Below are 13,315 nucleotides of genomic sequence, written 5' to 3'. Positions count from 1 at the left end.
CGACGCGCCACCTACATTGGTGGAGAAAAAAAAAAACATGGCGGTTGTTTACATTCATTCATGGAGGAAGGAAACAAAACAGGAGAGGCCCTGACGTCACTTTTTTGAGGCCGGAAGTGCAGCCATGTTGGTGTGCCACCTGTCTTTGCGCCTCCAATCAGGGGTTCTGCAGCTCGCCGGAGCAGATGGGCGCGAACTTTGAACTTGCATTGTTACGAGCGGCCGGAAGAGTGTGCTGCCGACGCGCGTCAAAACAAAGCTTACGACACTTCTGTAGCAGGTTTAGTGAAGCAGACGCGCTCCTGTGTTTTTCCGTGGCACGTTGAAGAAGACGACGAAGACCCGCGCCGTGATTGCTTGAGTGTATCTATTGCTGGCCGACACTCACACTCACAGAATCAAAACACAAGTTTCAAGCTTACACACCACACTCTAAAGTCAACTTTTCTCGCGAACAAATGGTGCTGCGGGAAAGACACCGACGGAAAAATGTCATCTCACTTTTCAGAGACCGAGAGCAGCAGCGAAGCTTCAGGAGCGCGGTTGTCATGGCAACGTTGACATTTGGGGTACCCATCCCAGTGCTCCTTTGCGAAAAACAGCACGTGACTTCCGCCACACCTTCTCCAATACGCTCGTGCTGGCCAGGGCCTCTCCTGGGGTTTCCTTCCTCCATGCATTCATTCAAATATGATACGAGTAGGCTCGAGCTCATGCTACGCGGTAAATTGCAGATTGAATCTGAATTACTCTTTTCTGCAAGCGGTTAAACGCCTAAAGTGCACACGCCGCAGCGAAAATTGTGTACCTGACTCTCGTCTCTCTGTAAACGTGAGTAAACTGAATGCTGCGTTCTGCGCTTTCAACCTCGCGATACGATCATTTGTAACCGTTCTTTTAGGACTGGTTGCTAAATAAATAGTATTCAAAAGCGTGTGTAATAGTTGAACTGTCCCGCGAACAATCGAGCCACCTGTTTTGGCCAGTCTTGTTCTTTCCTTACGACGATTTATGTCTTCGAAGACGCGAACACCGGGAGAGTTGACGATTTAGCGAACGTGCCGTGAAAATTCATGCCTACTGATGCAAATGCCCTGCAATACAAGTTGAAGCGTTCGAGCTTCGCAGCGCGGCAGTGTTTGAGGTTTGCGTATTTGATTATGCAGTCATTTCATCGAGGCGAATGAGTAGACGTTTTTGTGTGTTGGCTCAACATACTCAAACATACATATACTCTTGTGCACTGGTTCTCTAAATCAACATATACATTTGCTCTATTTTGCAATAAATCTGGGTGCTTTTATGAATTACTGTTAGCTTTGTGTGACGATTTGCGGAGCTATTTTTAATACTTCCATTTTAATGTTTATTGTTACCGTGGTCATAGAGCATTCAGTATTTTTCAGTATTTCTTTACCGTGTAGGTTGTAGTTCAATAAATTCTGGTGCAAACTAAACGTGTTTCGTAGCGATGTTGCCCTTACAAGAGTGCAATCACACTGGGAAAACTGTGCTTGACAGCACAAATCTGCATAGGTGACATTAAAGAACAGGACATTTTGTTCCTTAAGCTCATGAAATTTGTCTAATGTACGAGGGCGAGCTCTTGCTGTGTGCCGGGATGGTTAACGTCACAACCACTTTTTATCATCATTTAATGACATAGAGAATGAAAGGGATGAAATAATGTTGCAGTTTCCAAACTGTGCAATTCCTGCACTGGGTTCTTAGATAAACCTTTCCAGCTCTCGCAACATCCCATGCAGGACACGAAAAAGTCGCATAGATCTGGTAGCATGTTCACGTTGTGCATAATCACATTGCCACTGTGAATCGGTGGTGAAGCACAGTCTAGCTGGTGGTGCACAGACCCTTGAGAAATCATCTCGTGGTTTATAAGACCCCCATTTTTGTTATGTAGTTGAAAAGCTTATCAAAGATGCCCGTAGCATTTCCTTCATAGCTTGTAGAATTCTTTAACGGAATTTTTAGAACTGCGAGCTCATTTGATACCAGTATACGGGCATCTGCACTACTGTCAATTGATAGTGATAGCACATCACAAAAAAATTGAATTTGAAACAAGTCCAGCTTTAGTAGCAAAAATGTTTAAGCTATGCATTTAAAACGTTTTTGGGTGTGTGCAAATTGTGCCCCGCTTCTCCGAAACTTCTAATTAAAGTATGTGCATGATGTTTTCTTGTTTTTTCTTTGAAGTTATGTTTTTTGTCTTTTAAACTTTGCGTGTAGTGGCTGCTGTCTTGCCAAGCAGACGTAAGCCTATTATCAGCTACCACAATACCCACTATACTCCATTTCATATTTAGCATGTAACACTCTAGAACCTGTGCAGGTTTTGTCATCAAGAAGTATCACTCCGCATGTTTCATGGTGAAATGGTTCAAAGATCCAGCTGTGAATCAAAAGACTATAGGTTTGACTACTCGCCTCAACGATCCCAGATGAACCCACACAGTAGCAGCTCCTGCATCTCCTGTGCTTTACTAAGTTCAGTTAAAAATTTTTGAAATATATAAAATTCTGCTAGGAAATGCATTTACCTTACAAAAATATAAGACAGCATTGCCTTAAACATTAATTATGATAAACACTTCAGTGACGTCATCACAAAAAGTTTCTAATACCATGCATTTCTAATAATAATAGTTGGCACTCAATATTAGACAAGTACAACATATTACGTTAGATGGCAGCCTGCAGAGCAAAAACAATTTTTTAACAGCATCTTGTGCACCATGTGGCATCCCAGAGCCCGAGGGATGTTGTACAGATGCACATCTCTGGTGTCGTTGCACACAAACTTCTCCCACCAGCAGATGATAATAATGACGAGAGCAATTTCAGCTTGGTGCACAACTGTAGATTTTAACTGTGCACAACACGAAACCAAGACACGGATGGAAGCAGTAAGACACACAAGTGCTAACATTCAACAAATGTTTATTTGAAGCATGACACAACGTATATAGCATGAATTCAAAGCAAGTGCACGTGTCACACAGCCATAACTTCAAAAATCAGCTCGAAGAAACTCGAGTTCGTTTCCTAATAATCCTACAGATGGCGAGCTTAAGCATTGTGTGCCAACCTGTCAATCACTTTGGCCGAAATTGTCAGCCTTACTAAATTTTCTTCATTCTTGGATGTTTTGTCTTGTAGCAGAAGGACAGTCTTCTTCCTACTCATTACAGAATGTGCGGATATCATCCACCATTTCAAGAACCTGGCGTAACATCAAAGGAAAAAACAGCTAGTTAATTATTGTGGCCATGATGATTGACAGGCTGGGCACACAATGCACGAGTACCTATGACGTTTTACTAAGCTCGAGGGTGCAGTATCGAATCCCAGTCGCGGTGCCCGCATTCCGATGGGATGAAATGCAAAAACGCCCGCGTGCCGTGGGTTGAGTGCATGTGAAATAACACTAGGTGGTCAAAATTAACCTGCAGTTTGCCACTACAGTGTGCCTCATAATCAAATTTTAATTTTGGCACGTAAAACCCCAGAATTTAATAAAAAATAATGTGTAAGCTTGCCATCTGTAGGATATTAGGAAAAGAATCTGCATTTCCTTGGGTCAATTTTAGATCATTTTTGGAAGTCATAGCTGTTTGACATGCACATTTACTTTGAATTCGTGTTCAAAAATGTTCTGTCATGCATCAAATAAATGTGTTGAATGTTAGCACTTGTGTCTCTCCTCTGTCCATGGCTTAGTTTTGTATGATATTCTTCTACAGACAATTGTGGCAAGCAAGCATGCCCACGTTGACATCGCCATGTGCTGTGTTGAGAGCAGTAACCGAATGCCGCAGTATGGACTTGTGTTCACTACAATGGATCCATGTAACTACAATTTTCGCACTGTCATTAGTAGGGTCAGGCGCTGAGTGAGTTGCTGTCTACCATATGAAAGTATGCCATTTTGAGCCGTTTGTGAGATTGAAGCACCCAGTGACCCAGTCTTGACACATGTCAACTGCAAGGCTGTGCATCTTGTTGCCATTCTGCAAACATATCGGATCTTGAAGAAACTGATGTAGCTACCTCTGTTGCGCACAATTGTAAGCTGAAGCTTTCTTTGCCCACGTGCCAGAGATTTGGCAGGCTGTCGTGCATCTCACCGAGTAAAATGACCAGATTTCAGATACAAAAAGTGGTGACTTGGTAGGCTTGGAAGGCTAAAATGGAAGCAAACCTAAGCTTTGTCCTTGGCCAATAACCAAGTGAACACTGAAGGTCTGGCGAATGCACCAGACGCAGATTTAAAAACATTTGCTTAGAGCCGCACGTTATTGAGATTTTTATATCAAATAGCTGAATGAAAACTTAAGTATGCCCTTGATGAGCCATTATCATTGCTGTACTTATAAGGCCTCAAATTTATGTGATAAGTCTGCACTTCGCACCTGATTGAATAACAGTTATGAGATATTAAAACACTTCAGCCTGAAACACAAAGTTTTTTTCATTTATGACAAACAGTCTGGCATTTAAGGTTCTGCACGAAAGAAGCCATTGTAGTTCTTGGTCTCAAGGAAAGAAATTAAAGGATTCATCCATTTGGCTGCTAGCTACAGGCCTGTTGCGCTTATTACCTGTCTGTGCAAAGTCATTGGGAAAATTGGAAATTGTCATCTCCTACACTTGCTTTAAAGCCACAAGCTACTCGATTCGTATTAATGCGGGAGGGCAGGTCGAAAGTGCATTTGTGTTGGGAGTTCATGTCTGCGCTTGCTTATTAAATCATTTGGCATCCCGAGCCACCTCGGTTTGCATTATATCCGGTACTGGTCTGCACTCTACCCGTGACGGCAATTGTCTAAGACAGCATCTGACACACCACACACTCTGTGGGACATAACTAGTAGCCCATGTTGTATAATCAGCAAGGCAGTTGCAATCAGAAGCCAAAAATTGTGTGGAAGAGCCAAAGAAAGCTTCCCTTTAAAAATTCTGCTGACAGCTTTTTAAATCTGGAATGTCACTTACTTGACAGCCACACCACAATAAATAACACATCAACACCAATGCAATTGCAAGTCAGGCATGTGGTATGTTTTGGCATTTGCCTATTCTGGGCTTTCTTGAAAACAGTCAAATGAAAGGCTGTGTGAAAGTGTTATAAACTACTCCAGTGCAGATAAAAAAAAAAACTATTATCTGCTCATTGGAGAAACACATACTAATTCCTTCTGCGTATTGCTGCTAGCAATCTCAAGTTGGTGTTGCCACACTGACAGCTCCATTTTTCTTTAAAGACTTGCCGAATATTTGCTGGAACATGCTGCATATTGTTGCATCTAAATATTTGGAAGTGCAAAGGTGCAGCGCATTTTAAGCTACTCACTACTCACCTTGCTCCGTTGTAGTATTCATCACAGTAACGTACATTCTTTAATTTGTCCTAAAGCAAAGCTTTGCATGGTACAGGTGCAAATGCGTGTCGTTTGAAAGCAAAGCTATTACTGATCTTAATACCTTCTTGCCTTACTTTAAATTACACTTCTGGTCATTTCTTTCCTTCTGCGAAGAGTCGGTACTAACACATACCAGGGCATTTGTGTGCAGATATTCAGGTATGTATTGGCAAAAGTAAATGGGTTTTGAATTAAAAAACGAAATTCTCGCACCAATGACTGACCTCTAGAACATTCAACGTCTTGTATCATGGTCTGTAAAATAAACCTGGTTTCCAGCTCCTTACCACAGAAAGTGTTCTTGTTTTGTAGCTATGAAACTTTTTCAACATTTCTTTTGCTTGTACTGTTTCATATTTTGTGGCAGCTCACCGAAATGCACTGATGTTTTAAAGTAGCTTTAAAAATTACTTTTTTTTTACACCTACCATTTTAAGGTTTTGCAAAATTGCAGGCCTGTGAAACTAAATGACACTTAGTATGTGCAGTGATGCCATCTTTGTTCAGTGCAAAGTGTGGTTTTGTGTGGTGAAATGACCTCACTTGGTGTTATTGTTCCTTAATTGAGGTTTGTGGATATTAGCAATGTAGATAAGAAGCACAATCTCACTGGTTGTTACCATGTTGTTTAGCGTAGCTTTCTTGTACAGTAGACAGCGATAACAGTAGGCAATCACTATTGGTAGACTATGTTTATTATAGTTACTAGCATTAAGACATTGGTGTTCTTGTAGCATGATGACAATCTGCTGAGGTGGTCCAGGGCAGCCAATGATGGAATGTGCACCTGTAAGATCATTGCAAAGTGCAGCATCATGGTTGTGGATTGACTGAGAAATTTTTCTCATGCACACATGCTGCAAGAAAATGCCTCTTGCAATCTTTGGTGCTAATTTTAGTTTGGATGCAAAGCAAGCAAACTGCATCTCAAGTTTCCAACCATATCATTATCACATTTCTTTTGCCCTGGTATCTCCACATTCAAACAGTAGGCGAATTGACGAATGAAAACACTCAGGCTGTGCAGTGACAGCCAGAAGTCTGCAATACATCCACATTACGTACATGTACAGTGGACTCTCTGTTACGGTGAAATTAAAGGAGCAACAAAGCTGCACAGTTTTGTTGTGTGCACCTGCAGAAGTTAACACAAACTAGTCTTACAGGAAGAAGGTAATACACAGCCTATAATTGCTTATTGATAACTGTAATGTGCACACTCAGTGCGACCTAATTCAGTTGTCAGGATAAAACACTTTCCAAACTTGCTCAAAATACTTCAGAGGACTTGTACAGACAATACAGTAAACTGCTATTGTGTGTTATTGGTGATGCCTCAGAATCAGCACACTTGCTGTCATCATCAGCAGCAGCACCTTGTAGTAGTGCCTCAAGGAATTCAGCAGTTGCTTTCTCCACTGTTCCAACAAGTTCACTCTTGCTTACCCTTAAATGTTACATTTTTCGGAACTCTTAAAAGCACACAGGGGCCATTCGGACAACTGTAATCACTTCATGTTCCCACTGTGTAGAGCTTTTTGTTCATGTTGGTTAAGTTTGGTCTAATGAAAAACAAGTGCAAGCCATCAAAGCCAGCTTGCATTCAGTGTCTTGTTTGTATTGTGTAAGGAGTATGGCTAACCAGATCCATTCAGCTTAGTAGAAGCCCAATGCACATCTACCAGCAGCATGCCCCATCCAATTGGGCATCACGTCTGCATGTAATGTTAATTTACACTGTACACAGACACACACACACTTACAAGCAGCACGTGTGACCAGCTCAGAGGTGCCTCTCGCGCCCTAACGCACACACCATCCAAGTGGGCATCACGTCTGCATGTAATGTTAATTTACACTGTACACAGACACACACACACTTACAAGCAGCACGTGTGACCAGCTCAGAGGTGCCTCTCGCGCTCTAACGCACACACCATCCAATTGGGCATCACGTCTGCATGTAATGTTAATTTACACTGTACACAGACACACACACACTTACAAGCAGCACGTGTGACCAGCTCAGAGGTGCCTCTCGCGCTCTAACGCACACACCATCCAATTGGGCATCACGTCTGCATGTAATGTTAATTTACACTGTACACAGACACACACACACTTACAAGCAGCACGTGTGACCAGCTCAGAGGCGCCTCTCGCGCTCTAACGCACACACCATCCGATTGGGCATCACGTCTGCATGTAATGTTAATTTACACTGTACACAGACACACACACACTTACAAGCAGCACGTGTGACCAGCTCAGAGGTGCCTCTCGCGCTCTAACGCACACACCATCCGATTGGACATCATGTCTGCGTGTAATGTCTATTTACACTGTACACACATACTTGCACAAGCAGCACATGTGACAAACTCAGAGATAGTACCTTTCACGCTCTAACTGACCACCATCCAATCCACAGTCGCACTGCTGCACATAATATAGTGCATCCATTTGCAACACACTGCACACAACTAGCCTAGAAACGCTTCTCATGCCACACTGATAATACTTAACTATGCCATAGTGCAGGCAAAGCATGCCTTGCTTATGACAACCGTACTCTGCCTGTCTAAACAAAAACAGCCTTTTCCCTAGCTTTCTGCAAAACAACTAAGCTACTACCACACTACTACTAAGCTTACTTTGCTGGCCTGCAGTAATGATGGTCATTCCCAGTATGAATAAATAAGGTTTTGCTGTTCATTTCCCCACCTAAAAGATCCCGCTTTATTGCTTCTTGCTCCAGCATAGTTGGCCGATGACCTAGTGCCATTTTAGATTTGCTCTTTTTGGGTGCTGCATACCTCCGCTGTTTCTGAAGGTTTTTGTTTGCAGGCACCAATCTAAGCTTTCCTGCAGGCTCTCTCACGTCTGCAAGCTTATGCTTTTTAACTAACTTTGTTAAGTCATGTTCTATAGAATCCATTTTCTCGCAACTTGTTTCAGGAAGGTTTTTCAATATCTGTTGAAAAGCAGCCTCAGCTTGCACTTTGAACTTTTCAATTCTTTTTTCTGTTTTTTCTTCTTTCAAACATTGCTTTGTGCTCTGCATGATACCTTGAGCACTGGCCATTAAGCAGCTGGGATCATCAATGACACAAAAGCTTTGACTACCATTATCAAAAGAGACACTAGAGCAACTGGTTTCATGGCTCGGCAACTTGCTTGACTGCAGCACCATCAAAGCAACAGCATGAATGTGCTTGCACATGTGCACATATGTTACGTGGTCAAGACACGTACATGTGTATATGTTATGGCAAGCCTCGCAGTGCTTGCAATGGAGCTCACAACCTGTGCAAGTCCTGCCAGTCTTTTTCACGATGTGATGAAAGTTAACTATGCTCTGAGATTTTACCTGCCATACGCCATCTCCCACTCTGTCAATATCGGATGTCTGAATATCAATGCCTGCTTTGTGCTTTTTAAAGATAGCAGATTTGCGATGGTCAACTTTGCCTTTTATAAGTGCAACAGCCCTGTTGAAAAGTTTGTCAGCTGTCAAGGTAAAAAGTACATAGATTAGCTTGTCCAGCCGCACATTTACTTGGCCACCAAAGTAGGAGTACTTCAGAGTCTTGTGCATTGATTCAATGTGATTGTTTGTTGTTAAGCCTACCTGCTTTCTATAGCAATAGGCCCACTGAAGTACTCTCTTAGCATAAGTTTTCTCAAAGTATTTAGTAAAGCTTTCCAGATCCTCTAGATCTTTGGAAGCAAGGTTATTCTGTGTGTGCAACTTGGAAGGTAGGTTAAGAAATTCTTTTACTTTCTTATCTATTTCTGTTTCATCTGCATTGATTAGTGCGTGCAAGGTTTCTCTTGTGACATTCCTGTACTTGATGCTACTAATCATATTGAGGTGTGCGTTCCAGCTGCGCATCACATGCCAGATACACAACCACCGATTCTTCAAGGGACCCATCACTTGCTCCCATGTGTTGCCATAAACAGGGGCATCATCGGACATGAATGCTTTACACTCTATCACGCCTACCTTTCCCTTAATGGCCTCAAAAAACCTCACCATCGTTTCAGTGTTAACTCTCTTAGAAATCAAGTAGGCACATGGAATACCACAGCCATCTTCCGAGATGGTTAGCAGTGTTGTCAGCTGAAACTTGTACCTATTTGTGCCATGCGTAGAGTCAATACACAATTTCTCTATTCCTAGCTTACAAAGTAGTTCTCTCTGTGGGAAGGTCATCAAGGCAAGCTCAAAGTTGCCTTCAGAACTGCTCGGATCACCCTCTTTCCTGTAATACAAAAGAGGCGAGTCACTGCCTGCCTTACTTGGCTCATTTTCTGGGCTCATCAGCTCATTTCCTGTGTTTAAATCCTTCTCTTCCATTTCTTTAACCCATAACTCCACACTCGTAAAATCATCAGGATGTCGCCGCTCTGCTTTGTCAATATTATACTTATCGCGGATGTTCCGAAGGTCCTCTCTTGTGACAAGTTTCATCCGACTGCTAGCTGCACTTGTGCCTGCCTTGATTTTTTGCAAAATGGTCTTCGGTGGCACTCCTTCTGCTAGTCTACCTGAAAATTGTAAAGAGCAACTCATCAGCAACCAAGGAGGCTGCACATCTCTATTTTTTAATTTACGCAGACATCCCACTCTCTTTTTACTACACCTGGGAGGGCATGGCAGGAGCTGCACCTTACACTATGCCCACTGCTGGTGGGCATAGTTTAAGGTGCACCCACTGCTATGCCCACATCAATAGGTCCAGACAGATGGACTCATCATTAATACCGGGGACTCAGCTAGACTCTTAACAGCAGGGACTTCCAATTATTAAAAAAAAAAAACGGTTTCTCTCCCTCTCTACTGTATTTGCTTGTTGCTCTGCAGCAGAATATCTAGACTACTTTTTTGCCTAATAACTTGGTAATTCAGGCTGCTGACCTCTAGAATACGAGCTCTGAACATGTACTTTGTTGTTAAAATGCCTTTGCTGGCAGATTTGATGTAGCTTGAACAGGGCTGTCTTTGCAAAAACCAAAGAATAGTATCAACACATGCCTTAACCACGGTGCTATTTAGACAAATTACATGTCATATGGGAACAGACAGAAGGCTTGTTAAATTAGTGTCATAATCTAAACATCCATATACTGTGTGTCTCAGCTAACACTAACCAAGCTGTTCAATGAAAAATTTTTTAAATAAAGCACGATTTTAAGACCTACGGTGTTCGGTCATCAGACCTCCGACTTAACATTGTGAATAATATAATTGTATCTTTCACAGTGTTCTGAAATACCTTTTGTCCGTTGAATAGTTTGGCTAACATTAAAATGATCTCTGTTTTCAACCTGAAGTGCATGCATATTCAGTTTTTCGATATCTGACAGACTAACAAATAAGTGTTTATTTTATAACAGTAATAAAAAGAAAGTATGTCCACTACCATGTTGAAGGTATTGGCTAGTTGCCCAAATGGCATCGCACATGGTCTTTTTTAACGCAATATAGACAGAGCCAGAAAGAGCACGCAGCGTAGTGCTTCTGTGATTGGCAGAGATAAGACATTTTGAAAAGTTATTTGCTGCAGGGTTTTTGTAAAGCCATTAAGTAAGGTTGTGCAAATAATTTGAATTTTGAAAATGAATCGAATGGCTCAGTCTACAGGGAGACGGATAAGTATGGCGACTCTTTCGAAGGATTCTGCGACACCAGTAGGTGAGAAAAGGGATGAAGCAATAATTCACACATTAAAAAAGGACGCCTTGCCTTTAGGCAGCCTACAAATTTACTTTCTCGATTTAGTCCATTTATTTTATGGGCAATTTCACCATGTTTGCATCCATTTAAAACACTATCCAAGCTATAGTACATATTACAAACTTATTCTGGTGATATATGCTGTTCTCTTGTTTCATTACTATAAATGAAATAGTCTACACCGGATATCACCTTTCATTTGTTTCTCATTTATAAGCCTCTCTAGTTAACTAGACATCCAGTTTTAAATAGCATCCGAGTGTAAATAGCCTTTATTTTATTTTTTTTACTGAAAGAACACAACCACATTTCAGTTCAGAAACAGCTTCCCTTACTAGGGTCTGTTCTTGTACATGTAGCTAAATACTAAATGCTAGCAGCATGTTAATGCAATGCATTTAAAAAACAATACTGATCTGTCATGGAGAATGCAGCAGTTATATTCTGACCTTGTGACACTGGAAATGAATGGCATGCATGAAGTCTTACCTGCAATTACTTTTTTTTCAGCCACAGAGAGCCTCTGATGAGCTATCTCATTCAGGTGTCCATAGTGGTTCTTCTGAAATACTACAAAGACTTTGTTATCCCTTTCTGTAACCTCAAGCATTGCAAAGCAATGTATGCCTGTTTTGGTGCTGCCTTGCACTTTAACCTGACGTTCGCGCAGCTTTGTAGGGAGTTCTATATATGTCCCGGAACGGTGACAATTTAGATATCGCCTGAACACTCCTGGCGAATTTTCTTTTCTTCCAGTAGAAGCAACAAAATGGCTGCAAGTCTCGCTCTCCACATTATCTTTCCAAGACAGGAAATCTGAAATAAAGGCAGTAGAAACATCAACACATGTATCTTGTAATTACATTCCACTGATTCGTTACAGAGGGTAAAAATTAAAACCTACGTCCCAAGGACTCTGATCCAAGCATCAAACAAGCAGGTTGCAGTAATTGCAGCAACTTTGATGGTATAACATGTATGGGTTATATTGCTAAAAGTTGTATTATGCACAACAGATGTCACGTTTTTTTTTCTATAAAAAACTTCCTTTATAAAATGTAGAGCGTAGCATGTTGTGGTTACAAAACTCTTGCTAGTACCTTTCTAGTACATTTACAGTGTTTGGCAGCAAACACGTGGCCATAACACACACACTTTCTGGATGGTTAACTGTTTAAGTCTGGCGACGTCTACGTAAAATTCTGTACGCACGTTTTTTTTTTTTTTTTTTTTTTTGTGTGTGTGTGTGTGACAAGTTACACGGAACTACGTGCACACCGAATACTGGCACACGCTCGAGTCATTTCAGAAATAGCACATTGTGTCAAACAGGTTGGTGTACGGGCGAAAGGACCACATGTCAAACGTTATGCCTTATGGAAAGTATAATCGAGCGAGGTTTCTTACCTGCATACGTGTCAAACGTCAATGTCTCCACTTCCACTTCGAAGTTATGCTCACTCTCGTGGTGTTGCCGCAAGGCACGAAGCGTTGCAAAAATCTTGGGACACAAATCGCATGCGAGGGTTCGTTTCTTACTGGGTATATTTGCCTCCTCCTGTACGAAATTCTGCAAAGCTGCTACTCCGTGAAGATTTCTTATGTGCTTTTTTAAATTACTACGATTAGAAAAAGTCTTGTCGCAAAATTTGCAAGAATGCATCACGACGCGCGAAGTAGACAAAGCGGTCCCAGGCGTAGCGTTTCCACAGGTGATCATCTCAGTGCGCAAGGCAAGAGCGACAGCGGCGCACGTGGGCGACAGCATGCGCAGCTCTAGGTACAGCATACCCTAGGGAGGCATTGCCTACGGCGGCGGCTTTATTTTCCCTGCTCCTTGAAGCGGAGAATTCCCTGGAAAATGGCGTTTCGACGATACTTTCAACCGACCAATGAAAACGAGGATCAGTCTCCTGTGGATACCTCCTCCGCGTCATGCGTGTCCAGAATAGAGCCTCAGAATAGAGCCTCAGAATTACAGTGGCTGTACTCAGAATAGAGCCTCTTTATGAGTTAACGTATTTTGGTACATTGTGGATGGATGGATTAATGGATGAGGCTGAACTCTTTAAACCGGGCGGTGGCATACGCCACCTAGCCATGACTATTAACATATTTTGTTAGCTGA

The 13,315-nt window shown here is 42.0% G+C and overlaps 1 protein-coding gene and 1 long non-coding RNA gene across 2 annotated transcripts; one reads left to right on the top strand and one right to left on the bottom strand.

Annotated features, from left to right (window-relative positions):
* The first annotated feature begins 6,970 nt into the window (after window positions 1-6,970).
* Window positions 6,971-7,646, top strand: LOC125942085 (uncharacterized). Its single transcript, XR_007464779.1, has 2 exons — window positions 6,971-7,233; window positions 7,355-7,646. It is a non-coding gene; the product is annotated as an uncharacterized LOC125942085 (long non-coding RNA).
* On the bottom strand, window positions 7,550-12,991 carry LOC119436853 (uncharacterized). The gene is made up of 3 exons (XM_037703858.2): window positions 12,595-12,991; window positions 11,677-12,003; window positions 7,550-9,998 (listed from the first exon to the last, which is right to left on the bottom strand). Exons 1-3 carry the CDS (start codon window positions 12,974-12,976, stop codon window positions 8,095-8,097), a joined length of 2,613 nt encoding a protein of 870 aa, XP_037559786.1. The 5' UTR covers window positions 12,977-12,991; the 3' UTR covers window positions 7,550-8,094.
* Between the last annotated feature and the right edge of the window lie 324 nt (window positions 12,992-13,315).

This window comes from Dermacentor silvarum, chromosome 1, assembly GCF_013339745.2.
Source record: "Dermacentor silvarum isolate Dsil-2018 chromosome 1, BIME_Dsil_1.4, whole genome shotgun sequence".
NCBI lineage: Eukaryota > Metazoa > Arthropoda > Arachnida > Ixodida > Ixodidae > Dermacentor > Dermacentor silvarum.
Note: the sequence above shows the minus strand (reverse complement) of the source record. Positions and strands in the feature narration are given on the sequence as shown.